The 16945-nt window shown below is 40.3% G+C and overlaps 1 protein-coding gene across 1 annotated transcript; it reads right to left on the reverse strand.

Annotated features, from left to right (window-relative positions):
• Nucleotides 1-3428: 3428 nt before the first annotated feature.
• Nucleotides 3429-4334, reverse strand: LOC132624252 (uncharacterized). The gene has a single exon (XM_060339056.1). It carries the CDS (start codon nucleotides 4332-4334, stop codon nucleotides 3429-3431), a length of 906 nt encoding a protein of 301 aa, XP_060195039.1.
• Nucleotides 4335-16945: the final 12611 nt, after the last annotated feature.

The raw sequence follows: 16945 nt of genomic DNA on the forward strand, positions 1-16945 counted from the left end.
ATACTTATAACATACACGTGACCCGATTATGTTAGCATAGTGCAGGGGAGAATCAAACAGAAACCAAGTACACATTTCTGAGCAAACATGACCCGTAACCCACATACATGTCTACAGGCCCCTAATACAGACAACAGAATTATATGGCGAGATAGGGCCCCGCCGTACCCCAGAATAATCATAAACACAATAATATGTACCACTGAAGGATCTGTACCAAAAAGGTGGGCTCCGGAACAAAGGAGCACTCCCAAAAGCCGACTGTGTACCTAGGCTGGCGGACCACCACAATAAGCGTCTGTACCTGCGTGGCATGAAGCGCAACCCCCGAAGAAAGAGGGTCAGTACGGAATATGTACTGAGTATGTAAAGCATGGAATACAGAAAATAGAAACATGACCCGAACAACGGTACCAAAACAAGTACGCTATCCAAAATACCAGAGCGCTTACCTTCCACACACAAGTCATCTATATATTCATATGTCGATGTTGGAGGCCAGAAGAAATACAATAAATTCGTGAATCATCCTGTGTACCAAAGGCTTACCTACCAAACTCAGGGTGTGCATGACAGGATCGTATATTTTATATGTATATGTCAAATAACATGCCCCGTCCCTTTGTGAGGGACGCGGTATATGGAATCATATATATTAACATCATATATCAAATATTCATGTATCGTGCCCCGGCCCTTGATGAGGGACGCGGTGAAACATATATCAAATATACCAATGTCATGTAACATATATGCAAGTAACGTACCCCGGCCCTCAGCGAGGGGCGCGGTGAATCATATTTCATGTATGTCAATGTCATGTATCATGCATGCATGTAACGTGCCCCGGGCCTCTTTTGCGGGACGCGGTGAATGTGCCATCCTGGCCACCACCCCGTCATCATATCATAATGTCATCATATCATACGTAACATGCCCCGGCCCGCAAGTGAGAGGGACGCGGTGAATAATGCAGAGAAATACGCACGAGAACATGTCCTGGCCCGGGCTCAGTGAAATCCAAATCAACGCTTGCACGAACAGAGTAGTGCGAAACCACGTGCACCCAATCAAGACCCGAGATACAAACATACTTATATGCAAACACAATATCGATGTCTGGAGGTCCAGAAACAAGTTTTGGGTCGATCGGAACTAGTATACGAAAGATACGAGCGTTCGAAGTACGGAACGCTCCATAAATGTTTCGGAAGTCAATCTTCGCAAAACCGAAGTATTAGTCATATCAGATATCTTTCAGATGACGTATATAGCAAATTAAGTACAACTTAGATTCATACGCACACACACCACTACATATCAAGGTATTAATTATATAACTTGTTTTCTTTATTAACAACTAAGGAATATATAAAATAGGTCTTTAGGTATCGTGCCAACTTCATATGTATGAAATCAAATAAACTTTCGAAATCATGTGTACGTATCTTGATATATCAAGCTTCGGTGAAACCATCATTCGTGTTATCATTCTTACAAAATTTTCTTTAAAACATGCTTCACGAAAGTTGGGGACAATATGACTCATAACATTCTTTCCGACACAAATTCTTTATACTTATTTCGTTACTCGATCATGTCGTGAAATGGGTCATGTCAGGTATACTTCTATCATTTAGGAATCGGAACGATAGCCGAGAGTTTCCTTTAATTATAGTACGGAATTAAGCCAAATAGAACAATAGGGGAAGATTCGGGAGTAGTGGGTCCACCTCGGATCAAGTCGAGGCGACGGACATGAATCATGGACATTAAGGGCTATAGAGTCATCCAAGGAAGTTTCGAGTTGACTTGATCACATTTACAAAAGTTTCGGACGTTTGATTTCCTTCCGACCAAAACGTGAGATTTATAGTTCAATTAGATTGAATGAATAGTGCTCAAATTCAATTTCGGATTTCTATGAACAGAATTGCCCCCGAGGCTCAAGTATCGACCTAGACTTCCTAGGACATGCCAAAAGAAGAAATAGGGTAGCCTTACATACCTTTCTCGCGGCTTATGCTCGCGCAAAATCAAATCCCGTTTCGCTCAAAATCTACAAATGGTCAAAGTTACCAATTAGGAATTGCAAGACTTTTATTTAACTTCATATTTGTCTACCGAAATTTCGGCAGCACTTCCCCTATATATATAACACCCCCGAGGCTTAGCTCGGCTCACAACATCGACAACAACAAGCCAACAATACCAAACGACGTCAAGTTCACAACGAAATAGGTTCTAACATCAATGACCTTCTTTCTACATAAGATGACAACTTTCATACAAACTTTACAATGTCAAACTAACATCAACATTATCATATTCATTTACCCATTCAAGATTATTCAAACACATTCCAACAATGTTCCAAACAATATAAATGAGTTCGAATGATTTGTCGCTTTCCATATTCCATCTGAAGCGTCTACGACCACGACGAACATACTAACTCACATCGTTTCCTTCCAAATTCACTAACAACAACATCAATTTACATCCTATGATCTTACTTTCACAATTATATAAAAACTATATAAAATCGCATAATTTCCCATAATGACATACAACCAATTTCAATGCCAATTCAACTCGTTAAACTTTCATTTACGTCATACATACCACAACGACGCAACTACTCAACTAAATGAACTTCATTTCGCCTCCCCTTCACTATCCATGGGTCACGGCCAAACACTACTTCACACACCTACACGGCTACATCCAAACACAACACAAATTCCGAAATCTTCATGCAACTCTAATCACTAACACATACATATCCATTTCATAACATAAAAACATGAAAATCTCACCTTTTTCTTAAAGTTCCGACTTGCCGCAAACGTTGCTCTTACGCCGAACTAATTGTATCACGTCGGAGAGCGTCTTGTATACATCATGAATACAAGAAGAACAGGATTTTTAAGTTGGAAACAAAGCTTGGAAAATTATTTTTCTCCTCCCCTTGATGCTCGGCCGAGAGCTCCTTCAATGGGGGTTCTTCACTTTTTGTGCTTTAATTGATTTTCTTGAACCTTCTAAAGATAAGCTTGCATATATATAATATTGCCCCCTTTAATATTTTGTCACATGTAAATCACATGACTTCTTAATTCAAGATTTGGGCCATTAAATTGGGCCATGGCCGGCCACCTTAGTGAGTTGGGCCTCAATTTCCTTTTATTTTTGTTGAGCCCAATTCGTTAAAAATCTCGTTTAGTAATTCCCGAAACAAATTTCCAAAATCCCAAATTGGCCCTTGGCCATCCTCCATACTCCCGCACCAATATTTTCCATGAGTTGCACACACATATTGGCTAGAACCAAGATATGGCCTCATTTCTCACAAGTCAAGTTTATTTCAAATCTTTACGACTACGCAAACTTACGGGATATAACAGGTACAAACGATCAAAATCCTTTCATGGTTCCCCGTCAGCAGGATGCCTTAAATTTCCATCATTGGGTCGTTCATTAGCGTGCCATCTCATTGCAACAGCTGTTTCAGAACACAAGAATATCCTTTGAAGCCTAGGCTTTAAGGGGAAGTACCTTAAAACCTTCGCAGGAATTTTAGAGCGTGAATTAGTCGAGGCATCACCAACACTCTTCCATCTAGAAGTTCCACAGACAGAGCAGTTATCTACTTTCTCATTGTCCTTCCAAAATAACATGCAGTCATTAGGGCATGCATGTATTTTTTCATAATGAAGACCCAAATCTTTAATCACTTGTCTAGCCTTATTGAAGGACTCTGGTATCTGAGCAAAGGGAAATGCCTCTCTTATCAAATCTAACAAGTCTAAGAATGCTACATTACTCAAACCATGTAATGATTTAAATAAGTACAACCAAATGGTGAAATTCAATTTATTGAAATTTTCACAACCCGGATATAACTCTTGTTTCCCTTCCTCCAATAATTTAAAAAAATTCTTTGCGTCTTCAGATAAACCCTGTCGCACTCTTTCTTCATGCCCTGACTCACCCTCTACATTTCTAAATGTATCATGAAGTAGTCCATCAATATCATCACGCAAATTAGAACCTTCATCGTCATTTATTGGATGCGGTGTATTTCTCGATGAAACCCCTTCTCCATGAAAAACCCATTTGGTGTAATTATCAACAAACCCATGAACAACCAAGTGACCCTCCACCACATTTCTGTAATGCCAATAGCGATTCATGCACTTTTTGCAAGGACATAATATCTCATTTCCTTGAGAAGCTCGTTCAAATGCTTTGTCAAGAAAATAATTCACTCCAGCAGCATACTCTTCTGTCCATCTTAGGTGATTCATCCAACTTTTATCTCCATTATCCATTTAATCCTACATATCACAAGCAAATCACCAAAACTAAGATTCATGCTAAGCTTAGAAACTGAAGTCAAGACCACCAGATCCCTTTAGCAACAAGTAAAAAAAAAAATAAAGATAAAATTCTAGACTTGTTCAGTGAAGTCAGGACTTAGGTAGAGCAAAGCTTTGAACATAGATGCACTTGAATCAAGTCAAGGAAATTGGGTTGGTACAGATCTAACCATTATAGCTAACCATTTTGTTATAGCAACACTCAGGCCTTAAAAAAAAATAGCTAAATGAACTTATTATTCTTGTTGCAACTGTAATATAGCAGCATTTTAGCCTACCAGTCCACTAGTTAACTTCACAAAGCCCAGCTCAAATAAGCAACTTCTTATTTAAAAGTAATGATATTTACAAGTTCCTATCGACCACACAAATTATTGAGTTTAGCAGTTTACAAAATTACAATAAAAAAACTGAAACACATAAGCAAAAAATTAAACCTTAAATTGGTCTTAAATGGAAATCATGCAGATTGGAAATTTAGAGGATTGAAACACTTAGATGCTGCACTAGGCTACTTAATCTGGCTAAATGAGTTGCTGCTATTTGCAGCAGCTTATGATGAAAAGATACAGTGAAATGCAGTGATCCATTGCTATCTCCATACTCAAATTCTTTGGGAGGAGAGTAGGAGGGTAGCTATTATTATTAAGTTGGTTTTATTCTTTGCAGGTGAAGTACTAATTGAAGGAAAAAACTTTGCAACAAGATACACAGATTCAGGAAATGATATAGAGTACAGAGTTGGCACAAAAATAAACAACTGTAGTCTGCAGATTAACAGTGTGACTGGTTTTACTGGTTTTTTAATTGTGCAGGATTCAAATGGTTGCTGTTTTTCATGTGGAATATGGATACATGACTTTTGCATGGAGTATCAACACAATACATTCACATAATCGAGAGAAAGAAACATAAAGACAAGTAACTGTTGTGAAATGGAAATAGCACAATTATGAACGGACAATAATTCAAAGCCAAACTTCCATGGCCAAACAAGAAAATCATAATATCTCCTAAATTGGAACACTCCAACCTTAGACATAGCATTAACTTCAGGAAATCAGTAATAACCATGATTTAGCTATTCGAAAACAGTAAAGCTCCCACATTTCACTAGATATTTACTAAATTGAAGTAGTTCCATCCATTTCTTATCTTCTTTAAATGATATAACAGGAAAATAAGCAACCAGATATTGTAAAACTATTGGGACAAAAACTCAATAATTTGAGCAAACCAAAATCGCAATTTTAATAAAAAAAGAAGAACATGAAGGGACATGAAGAAATCAAAAGCCCCTACCTCACACTAGCTATTCACGGGCTCAGCGATGTCGAACCAGTCTTCTACGAAGTGACCAAAGTGTTGTAGAAGAACACTTGGGATTCTGGGAGAACAATCAAAACCCTTAAAGAAAAAACTAGGCTCTGCGATGTCGAACCAGTCGTCTACGAAGTGACAAAGTGTCGTAGAAGAACACTTGGGATTCTGGGAGAACAATCAAAACCTTTAAAGAAAAAACTTTCTTTTTCCTGTTAGCCAAGACCATTGAATTCTTTTCACATCATCAACAAAAAACCAATAGGTCAAGCAATTATATGACAATATATAGGCTTATTTACATCTGGCAGATGGCTTATTTCAAATTTTAGGATCTAGAATAGCAATAAAATATCCTATATGAACCTAAAGAGATTTCTTCATTTACTATTTGACTTAATGCCTTCTCCTTTGAATTTAATCACATGAATATTCTTCCAAAAATACATTATTCTACAAACTGAAACCAACAAAATTTTCCTCTGTAACTACATTTACGAAGCAGAGCAGCAATAATCTGGCTTTTTAACTATATCTTTTCAGGCATTCAAAAACACCATGTTGAGAAAAAGATAAAACTTTCTATACTTTATAGCCACTTCCATGGTAATCTTTAGTCACTCAAGATATGGTCGATTAAAGTTATACACAAAATTACAACAAGAAACAAGTTTAGATCCAACATTAGGTCCACAGAAAACAATTTCACGATACTATATAAAATCACCACTATAAAATGCACCCAACAAGAGTGAAATTGCAGAGAAAGTAAAAGGAAAAAGGAAAATCTCAGATTTTTCGTTTGACAACCACAATAGGGAAGAAAAGTGATATTGTAGAACCAAGCAAAGTAAAGACCCAACCAAAAAGCTTAAAATTATTTCAAACCCACTTCGATAAAGGACCCAATTTAATTGTTTGCTGATATCACAAAAGGGGTTCTAAAATAGTTGCATGCAACAATTTTTTAGCCTATATAAGAGTTTCCTGAACTTAGCTTATATCAAATACACTACCCACACCTCACGGATTAAAGAAAAAAATAAGATATTAAAGAAGAAATCCAAAAATAATCAGCAAAGAACATACAATTTCTTCAGCTAATGATGTCTCAAATATGTCTTCTTAGATTTCTCAAACAACCACTTCTTCAAACCATTTAGCAGCTTCAACCCTAGAAATTAACAGAGAAGATGAGAAGCCAAGGGTTTAGTTCATCCAAGAAGAGGAGTTCTGATGGACAAGATGAGAAGCAAAATCAGGGTTTTTTTTTTTGACATACGTTCATCGATTTACAGTGTATTTGATATATGATTTAAGAGGTAAATGAAGAGAGAAGATATATGATTTAAGAAATAAATGTAAAAATAAAATAAAAGAAATGATTTTGGCGGGTTAAGGAAAAAATAGAGCGGGGACATTAAGGGTGGAGGGAATTAAAACCGTTCCAATAGATAAAATATTTCATTTAATAGTTGACACAGCTAACATTAGCAGCAACGGTTAATAACTGTGTTGCAATAGATAAATCTATGGCGACGGTTTTTTACAGTGGCAACGGTTTAATTATTAAACCGTATACGGTATCCTAAAACCTTTTGGCAACGGGTTGAACCGTTGCAATAGACGCTCTACAGCAACGGTTCAACAACTGTTGCTAAACATTCTGTTGCCATAGGATCAATTTCTGGTAGTGTACATTGTTGTGGCATAGCTGCCTATGATGATTAAAGATGTTGTCGTCCAATGGGACTAGTATGATTGATGCTTAGAGATGTATGACTAATGATGTGGCTCACATAGATACAAGCATAAGTATAAGTTAAAGGGTGCCCGGGTGGACTAGCACCGGGTGCTCGTCGCGGCCCCCTAGGCGGGTCGTGACAAAGAGTATTTATGAACTCCTTCTATATCATTTCATATCAGTTCATCACATAATTAATCAATCAATATCAAACTGTAAGAATTACCAACCACACTTTATGTCTGAAGCCCTAATCATGCTTCTCGTGTCAATTTCGTAACACGTACAATCAACTAATCAAAGTCTAACTCAAGTAGATCGTAGCCTACCTTAAAGCAGAACTGGGACAATGCAGTCACTCCGCGATAGCTTTTCCCTTTCGCTAGCTCCCGATATGGCGGACCACATTAAAATCCCTCTTTCGCGCGATGGCGACCCTCGCCTCGCTGCGATGGACCCACTACAGTGGCCCATCACCCACTGCAGTGGTCCATTTTGACCAGTAGCTCGGGTTTTTGCACCAGTTTTCACCTTAAAATCCCAACACCAATACAAGGCCCTGAAGACGCAAACAAAAGATACAGATACATAAAACCACGCTACGTGCTCACCTGCGGTCTCAGAATTCCTAACGGAGGTCTAGATTTCTAAGTCAACCCCTTCCCCATAACGACCTAGCAGGTCCTTATATTAGATACTAATTAAACAACCGTTCGTCCCCAAGTGAACAAAGAGAGGGAACAAGGGAAAGGTACCTGACTCAGTGAAAATCTGGGGATAATTCTTTCGCATATTGGATTCTGTCTCCCAAGTAGCTTCCTCAACGGGACGGTTCTACCATTGAACCTTTACTAACGCTATTTCTTTTGACCTCAACGTATGAACCTCTCTATCTTCATCCAACAGGACAGAATCCTAGCGAATGATAAATAAACTATCGCCATGATATTTCTTCAACATAGAGACATGAAACACTAGATGCACACCTAACAGACTTGGGGGAAAAGCTAACTCATAGGCTACATCCCTCACACGATTGAGAATCTCAAACAGACCAATGAATCTGGGACTAAGTTTACCCTTCTTCCTAAATCTCATCACACTCTTCATAGGTGAGACCTTCAATACGACCTGTTCTCCAACAATAAACTCAAGATCTCGGACCTTTTGATCCGCGTACTCTTTCTGCCTACTCTGAGCTGCCAAGAACATTTCCCGAATCACCTTGACTTTATCTAGTGACTCCCTTAAAAGATTTGTACCCCATGGACTTACCTCAAAAGCATCAACCATCCAATAGAAGACCTACATCTCCTCCCATAAAGAGCCTTAAATGGGGCCATATCAATGCTCGAGTGATAAATATTATTATATGCAAAGTCAGCCAATGGTAAGAACTGATCCCAATAGCTACCGAAGTCAATCACAGAAGCTCGGAGCATATCCTCTAGGACTTGGATAGTCCGCTCAGACTGACCATCTGTCCGAGGGTGGAAAGTTGTACTAAGGTCCAATCTAGTACCCAATTCTTAATGCAAATTCTTCTAAAACCGAGATGTAAACGTCTTGCCCCTGTCGGATATGATGGAAATAGGAACCCTATGCAGGCGAACAATCTCCCGGATATAAATCTGGGCCAAATTCTGAGCGGTATGGGTAATCTAAACCGGTATAAAATGGGCAGATTTGGTCAATCTATCAACAATGACCCAAATCGAATCAAACTTACCGAAGTTCTTTGGAAGACAAACCACAAAGTCCATCGCTATCCTCTCCTATTTCCACTTTGGAATGGCTATCCTCTGAAGTGTACCCCCAAGTCTCTAGTGCTCATACTTCACCAGCTGGCAACTCAAACACTGTGCAACAAACTCAAAAATATCCCGCTACATCTTAGCCCACTAATAGTGCTGGCTCAAGTCACGGTACATCTTGGTAGCACCAGGGTGAATAGAATATCTAGAACTATGAGCCTCTGCTAAAATGGTCTTAATCAAATCATCAACACGGGGAACACAAACACGCCCCTTGATTCTCAAGATACCATCATCATCAATAACGGCCACCTTGGTCTCTCCACGAAAGACTTTATCACGAATCTTACTCAAACTCGCATCTTCGAACTGTCTGGCCTTAATCTGCTCCAGTAACGATGATCTAGCCTCAATACAATCCAATACTCTGCCCGAACCAGACACATCAATCCTCATGAAACTATTAGCCAGATTTTGAACCTCCCTAGCCAATGGACGCTCTGACTCGATCAAACGAGCCAAACTCCCCATACTAGTTGATTTCCCGCTCAAAGCATCTGCTACCACATTTGCCTTGCCAGGATGGTACAAAATAGTAATATCATAGTCCTTAAGCAACTTCATCCATCTCTGCTACCTCTAATTAAGATCCCTCTAAGTAAACATGTGCTTGAGGTTGCGATGATCAGTAAATACCTCACAACGGGCACCATAGAGGTAGTGCCTCCAAATCTTCAGTGCAAACACTACAGCTACCTACTCCAAATCATAAGTAGGATAGTTCTCCTCATGAACCTTCAGCTACCTGGAAGCATAGGCAAAACCACCTTCTTTTCTTGCATCAAATCAACACCCAAACCAAATTGAGAAGCGTCACAATAAGGTTCTTTCCCTCCATAGGCAAAGATAGAATAGGAGTTGTAGTCAATAAAGTCTCAAGCTTTTGGAATCTCTCCTCACCCTCGTCGGACCACTGAAAAGGTACCTTTTTCTGAGTCAAACGGGTCAAATGCGAAGCAATAGAGGAAAACCCCTTCACGATCCGACGGTAGTAACTAGCGAACCCCACGAAACTGCGAATCTCTGTCACGGAAGTGAGCCTGGGCCAATCCCTCACTGGGTCAATTTTCGGATCCACCATAATCCCTTCCTTCGAAACCACATGTCCCAAGAAAAACACAGACGTAAGCCAAAACTCACACTTAAAGAACTTGGCATACAACTCCCTATCTCTCAGCAACCCAAGAATAACGCTCAAGTGTTTTTCATGATCTTCCCTACTCTTTGAATAAACCAAGATGCCATAAATGAACACTATCACAAAAGAGTCTAAGTATGGCTTAAAAATGTCATTCATCAAATCCGTCAAAGCAGCTGGGATGTTTGTAAGCCTGAAAGACATAACCAGAAACTCATAATGCCCATACATAGTTCAGAAAGCAGTCTTAGAAATATCTTCTGCCCAAATTTTTAACTGATGATAGCCCGATGTCAAATCAATTTTCGAAAACAGGGAAGCCCCCTGAAGCTGATCAAACAAGTCATCAATACAGTGGATGGGGTATTTATTTCTGATGGTGACTTTATTTAATTGGAGCTAATCAATGCATATCTGTGTCGTCCTGTCTTTATTTTTCATAAACAGAATAGGACGCCCCTGTAATGACCCATCCGATTGTTATTTAATACTTCGTGAACCTATGCCCAATCTAGATCTAAGGTCATAAATAATAAGCTCAATGCGTGATTTAGGGGTTACGAATGGGAAAAATCAATTCCAGAAAAAATTAGAAATTTCAGGCCAAGGGGAAAAAGCGGACCGCTATAGCGGTCAATGGATCACCATAGTGGTACCGCTATAGCGGAAAATCGACCACCGCAGCGGTCGACGCAGGTCAGTGACCGTGTTTTCGTCCACTTAGTTTATTTTACCCTCCTTTTTGATAAAAGACTCCCAAAAGACTACTCTTAGGGTTCTATATGAAAGATAAACCCTTAACACCAAGAAAAAGAGACCTTTGTATTTCCTTCCCACCATTCCCTGCGACTATTACCTCTTTTGGATTCGGATGAAGGCTAGGAAGGAGAGAAATTCATGGAGATTCAATTAGCTGTTTGTCAATCAGGTAGGTTATGAGTTACTTGAGTTAGACTTTTATTAACGAATCGTATATATTTTAGAGTTGACGGGAGACTGTATGATTAGGTCTTCGGACATGGAGTTGGGTTGGACATATTCTATAATGTAACTATAATCTTGTGTAAATGGTAGCTAGGGTAACTATGAATAGTTATTAATGGGAGTACTATTATGACTAAGGGATACTTCGTGTTTAATTTAGGCATCCCTAAGAGTGGGTGATTTTCGTCTTTATTTTCGGTTGTATCGAATTATTCACATGAATGTCTTTCTTATAAATAAGAAAATTGTATTGAGGGGACCGATAAGTAGGACTAGCACAACACCCATCAAGGGCATGATTCATCACTTGTTTGATTTATTACATCATCGCATTTCATTGCATGGGTTCCAACGAAATACATGTAGCAGAAAAGGCTGAGTATGAGCCATGGTGTTATCTGGTCTTTTGGCCGTTGAGTTGGATACCAGTATTCTATATGATATGGATCCGCGTCTGAAGTTCTTTCTGGAGCGGAGGATTTATAGCTCGGGTCTGAGGAGTGGATCTGGAATGAGTGGTACATGGACACCATGGGTCCCCTGTAAGTCATGACTACTGAGCAATGACATCAGTTAGCATGTATGTATAGTATGTTTGGGCCCTTGCATCGCATTCAGTATTTCATTACATCTCATATTTCTATGTTATGCATGTGTGTACTACCGTCATTTGTATTGCCTATCTATCTTTCTGACTTCGTTGAGATTGTGTGTGGAGGAATGGGTAATAAAAGATAAATGTAGTAGCGGACTTTCAGATAGTAAACCTTTCCCTAGGTGCATCGCATTGTAGTAAGTAAAATTGAGTAGGTGAACTTCATAGACAATTAAGTGTAGGAATTAGAGGGTATGATAAGCATGGAGGTGAGAGTTAATAGGTTGAATGAGAGGAAGAGAACGGTTGTGATTAAGTAGAACATCTGTAATTCTTGGAAATAAAAGAAGCGAGCAGTTGAGAGAGGAAAGGTAAGTGGTGAGGGTGTAATAATCTTATTTGAGAATCTTGAGGTTCATTGACCTATCTGCCTATCTTATTGACTTTATATTGTATTGCGTAAACTAATCTTAGTCGACCAATGATGCTTACCAGTACGTGTGGTGTACTGATACTACTCTTGCTATGCCCTTCTTAGGTGTAGATATGTTGCAGGGTTTAGTTGAAGTTTCGTCGGGTGGATTTGTCAGGCATTCTCCTATAGCCTCGCTCATCTCACTCCAGGCAGAGGCTGTGTAATTTATTTGGTCTTCCTGTACTGTAGGAGCTCTTGTACCTGTCTAGACTAGATCCTGGGAGTTGCTTTTCAATTTTTATTGTATTTTAAAACAGAGTCTGTACAAAGCTTTTACTTTAATTTTGTGATTTTCGAAAGATTGTGGTCGCAACTGTTTAAATATTGGGTTTAGTTGGTAAGGGTTCGCCTACTAGGGTAGTAATATGGTGGGTGCCCGCATGACCCATGGGTTGGGTCGTGACAGCCCCATGGAGAGACACTCAGACAAATGAAACCCTTACTAAGAAGATCCTAAAGTTGTTCTTTTAATTCCCTCAACTCTGCTGGTGCCATCCGATATGGCGGAATAGAAATAGGGCCGGTCCCTGGCTCTAAATCAATGCAAAAATCAATGTCACCGTCCGGTGGCATGCCTGGCAAGTCTGCGAGAATTACCTTCGCAAACTCATGTACCACAGGATCTGACTCAAGGGATGGTCCGTCAACACTGGTATCACGAATATGTGCCAAATAAGCTAAACACCTCCTGTCCACTAGCTTCTTTGCACGAATAAAGGAAATTATTTTCTTTGGGGAGGGACTAAGGTTACCTTTCCACTCAAGTCTAGGCATCTCGGGCATAGCTAAGGTGACTATCTTGGCATAACTGTCCAGAATTGCATGATAAGGACCTAGCCAGCTCATACCCAAGATGACATCAAAATCTATCATAACTAAAATTACTAGGTCAACTCAGATGCCATATCCCATAAGTGTGACAGTACAAGATCGAAAAACTCTATCTACAACCATAGAATCTGCAACTGGATTAGATACATGTATAGGGCATCAAGTAAATCACAGACCATATCAAGACCCATGGAGAAATAGGTAGACATGTAAGAAAATGTAGAACCCGGGTCAAATAATACAGAAGCGATCTGGTGACAGACTGAGATATTGCCTGCAATAACGACATCTGAGCCCTCAGCCTCTGTTCTGCCAGCAAAGGCATAACAATGAACCCGTCCCCCAGTAGCCTGCGAGCCATTGAGATTAATCTGCCCTGTCTGAGCTCCGCCTCTACCGAGCTGATGACCACCTCTACTAGACTGAAACCCGCCTCTGTTAGACTGGTTGCCACCTCTACCTGCCGTGTGACCTCCACGCCCAGACTGAGCGCGATTACCCCTATAGGATCCTCCCCCTTTACCTGTTGCTAGTGCTCGGGCAGCATAAAATTGAGTACGTTGGCCACCTTACCTGAGTCTAGGATAATTTCTCTTGAAATGCCCTGTATCACCACACTCAAAACACCTGCGGTCTAACATCGGACACTGAACGGAAATGGACAAAGCTGAGTAACCACCATAATCTAAAGCTCTGGTCTGCGATCCCCCTGGCTGGCTGGATTAGTACTGACTAGCCCCTAATGGGCCTCCAGCTGAAACCTGCATGGCTGCCTAAACAGGGCGTCCAGAATAAAACTGGGAACTCTGGATCTTAGCGAAAGAGCTACTGTAACCACCACCCTTTCGGGCCTTCTTCTCCGCGTGCTTATGGTAACCATCTTGCCGAACTCCGTCGACAGTCCTAACATGATCCACCACTTCCTGAAAGGAAGCACCTGTTGCTGCAAGCTGAAGAGCTGACAACTAAAGGGCAGTGTTCAACCCCTTCACAAATCTCCTAATCTTCTCCTCCTCGGTAAGTACAACATGAAGGGCATAGCGAGACAACAAATGGAAACGAGCCTTATAAGCAGCCACAGACAAATTACCCTGCTCAATATTGCTGAACTCATCGCGTCTGCGGTCCTTCAAAGTACGAGAAACATACTTGTCTAGAAACACCTGGTAAAACTGAGTCTATGTCAACGGAGGTGATCCCGCTGGCCTACACTCTACAAAAGTCCTCCACCATAACTTGGCATCACCCAAGAGCTAGAAGGTCACGAACTCAACACCATATTTCTCTACTGCCCCCATCTTATGGAGCCTCTCATGATAGTCTATAATGAACTCGTAAGCATCCTCCACCTCAGTGCCGAAGAACACTGGAGGCTTTATCTTAGTGAACCTCCAAAACAGATCATGCTCATCCCCGGTCAACACCGGACCCCCCACTGTTCAAGGAAATACCTCCAATCCTGAAGCCTTATCCAAATGAGGAGCCACATCTGCAACATGCTGTAACCCGGAGCACGAACTCCGCCAGGAGCTAGATCACCCACTCTGGCACCCTGTCAACCTGGAACAGCTGGTAACATACCTGCCTCTGTCAAACCATTCAGCAGGTTCAACACTCGGACCATCACATCTGACAACACTGGAGGAGCTATAATATCTGGTTGTGCCGGTGCTGTTGCAAACTTTCCGCCTCATCTGGAACTACCTGAGGCTCAGGGGACTCAACGCGTTGCTGACCATCCGCAGAAGCCTCACCCCTGGCTGGTGCTGCTGCTCCCCTGCCTCTACTACGACCACGACCTCGACCATGACCTCTAGCCTGGCCTCCTCCACGAACTGTGGCCCCAGTGGCCTGTCCTCCACCATGAGCTGCGACCCCAGTGGCCAGCGCGGGTGCCTTATTAGCTGCTGCTGGTGCACGAGTCCTCACCATCTGCGAGAGAATAGAAGGAAGAGTCAGATACCAATTTGAATCATCCATATACCAATTGGAATCAAGTAGCACGAAAGAAAGAAAGAAATTGAATTTTCCTAGTGTCCCATAGCCTCTCGAAGATAAGTACAGACGTCTCCGTACAGATCCGCAAGACTCTACTTGACATATCCTTGTACAACGAAACCGACGAACCTAAGGCTCTGATACCAACTTTGTCACGACCCAAACAGCCGTGAGTGGTACCCACACAAATCTCCTAGTGGGCAAACCATCTACTTAACCCACCATCCAAACGATTACCACATTACTTAGCCAATTTTAAAAAAAATTCAAGGATACAACAAATATAAAAATCTCCAAATGTCTAGTCATGCCATAAATAAATAAAATCTGCAGAAGTCTAACTATTACAACCTCAAAATCCGAAAGTCATTGTACAAGGACTCTAAAATACAACTATCTAAAGAATGAATAACTGTTTAAAAATAACATAAATGTCTGAAATGAAATAGACATCTAAAATATGAAAGATCTTCAGGCGGCCTGGCATGGATAAGAGCTCACCGTCGAATCTGGCGGAAACTGGCCTCACCCTAAATATGAGGTCTCGTAGATATCTCTAGATCACAATCTGCACTCAAAAGAATGCAACAAGGTAGTATCAGTACAAACACTATGTACTGGTAGATATCATAGGCCGACTAAGATTAGCATCATGCATACAATCATAAAATCAATAAAATAGACAGATAGGCACAACAACACAAACCTCAGAAACTATCAACAGAAATCATCCAACACAGAAATATCAACCAACACAGGGATAAGGTAAATCCACACAAGAAGCAATTAATAAGAGTAACTCAACCCATGTAATTACCAAACACAATCGTAAATCACAAATTATCTCAACTCTGTCACATATCCGTACACGCATGCTAAATGGTAGTATTTGACCCATTAGCCATGAACTGCAGGGGACCCATGGTGTCCATGTACCACTCGCTCCAGAACTGACCTCGGATAACGAGCCCATAATGAGGCCACATCCTCACCCCCTGTCAAGTGTGCCTTTGTATATTTATAATACCTTTCTCATCACAATGTATTTCTATTCCACAATCAATAAGGAATGTGAATAATCAATAAATCAAGATCAGGGAAAACAAGTCTCCATGTCACAAGTCATATCAAGACTCAATAATCAATTCATCAATAATATAAATAAGGGATTTCTCCAAGTCAACAAAAAGAGTATTTATGAACTCCTTTATCATTTTATATTAGTTCATCACATAATTAATCAATCAATACCAAATTGTAAGAATTACCAACCACACTTTATGTCCGAAGCCCTAATCATGCTTCTCCTGTCAATTTCCTAACACATACAATCAACTAATCAAAGTCTAACTCAAGTAGACCGTAACCTACCTCAAAGTAGAACTGGGACAATGCAGTCACTCCACGATAGCTTTCCCCTTTCGCAAAGCTTCCGAACATTCAAAGTCTAGAAATATAGTGCTACATGAGTATTCAAGTCATCTACTCACAATATACAACAAATTGGGGAAAAGAACCTAATTACTTCTACCCTTTTCAAAGGGTGAACTATTACTAAGCGTGAATTCATCATAATATCAACTCCAATAATCATATTCTATCCGTTCATGGGTTTTCTAATCATTCCAACCCTTTTACAAGTAGTTTTTATGCCAAAGTTATTA

The sequence above is a fragment of the Lycium barbarum genome, chromosome 12 (assembly GCF_019175385.1).
Source record: "Lycium barbarum isolate Lr01 chromosome 12, ASM1917538v2, whole genome shotgun sequence".
In the NCBI taxonomy this organism is placed as follows: Eukaryota; Viridiplantae; Streptophyta; class Magnoliopsida; order Solanales; family Solanaceae; genus Lycium; species Lycium barbarum.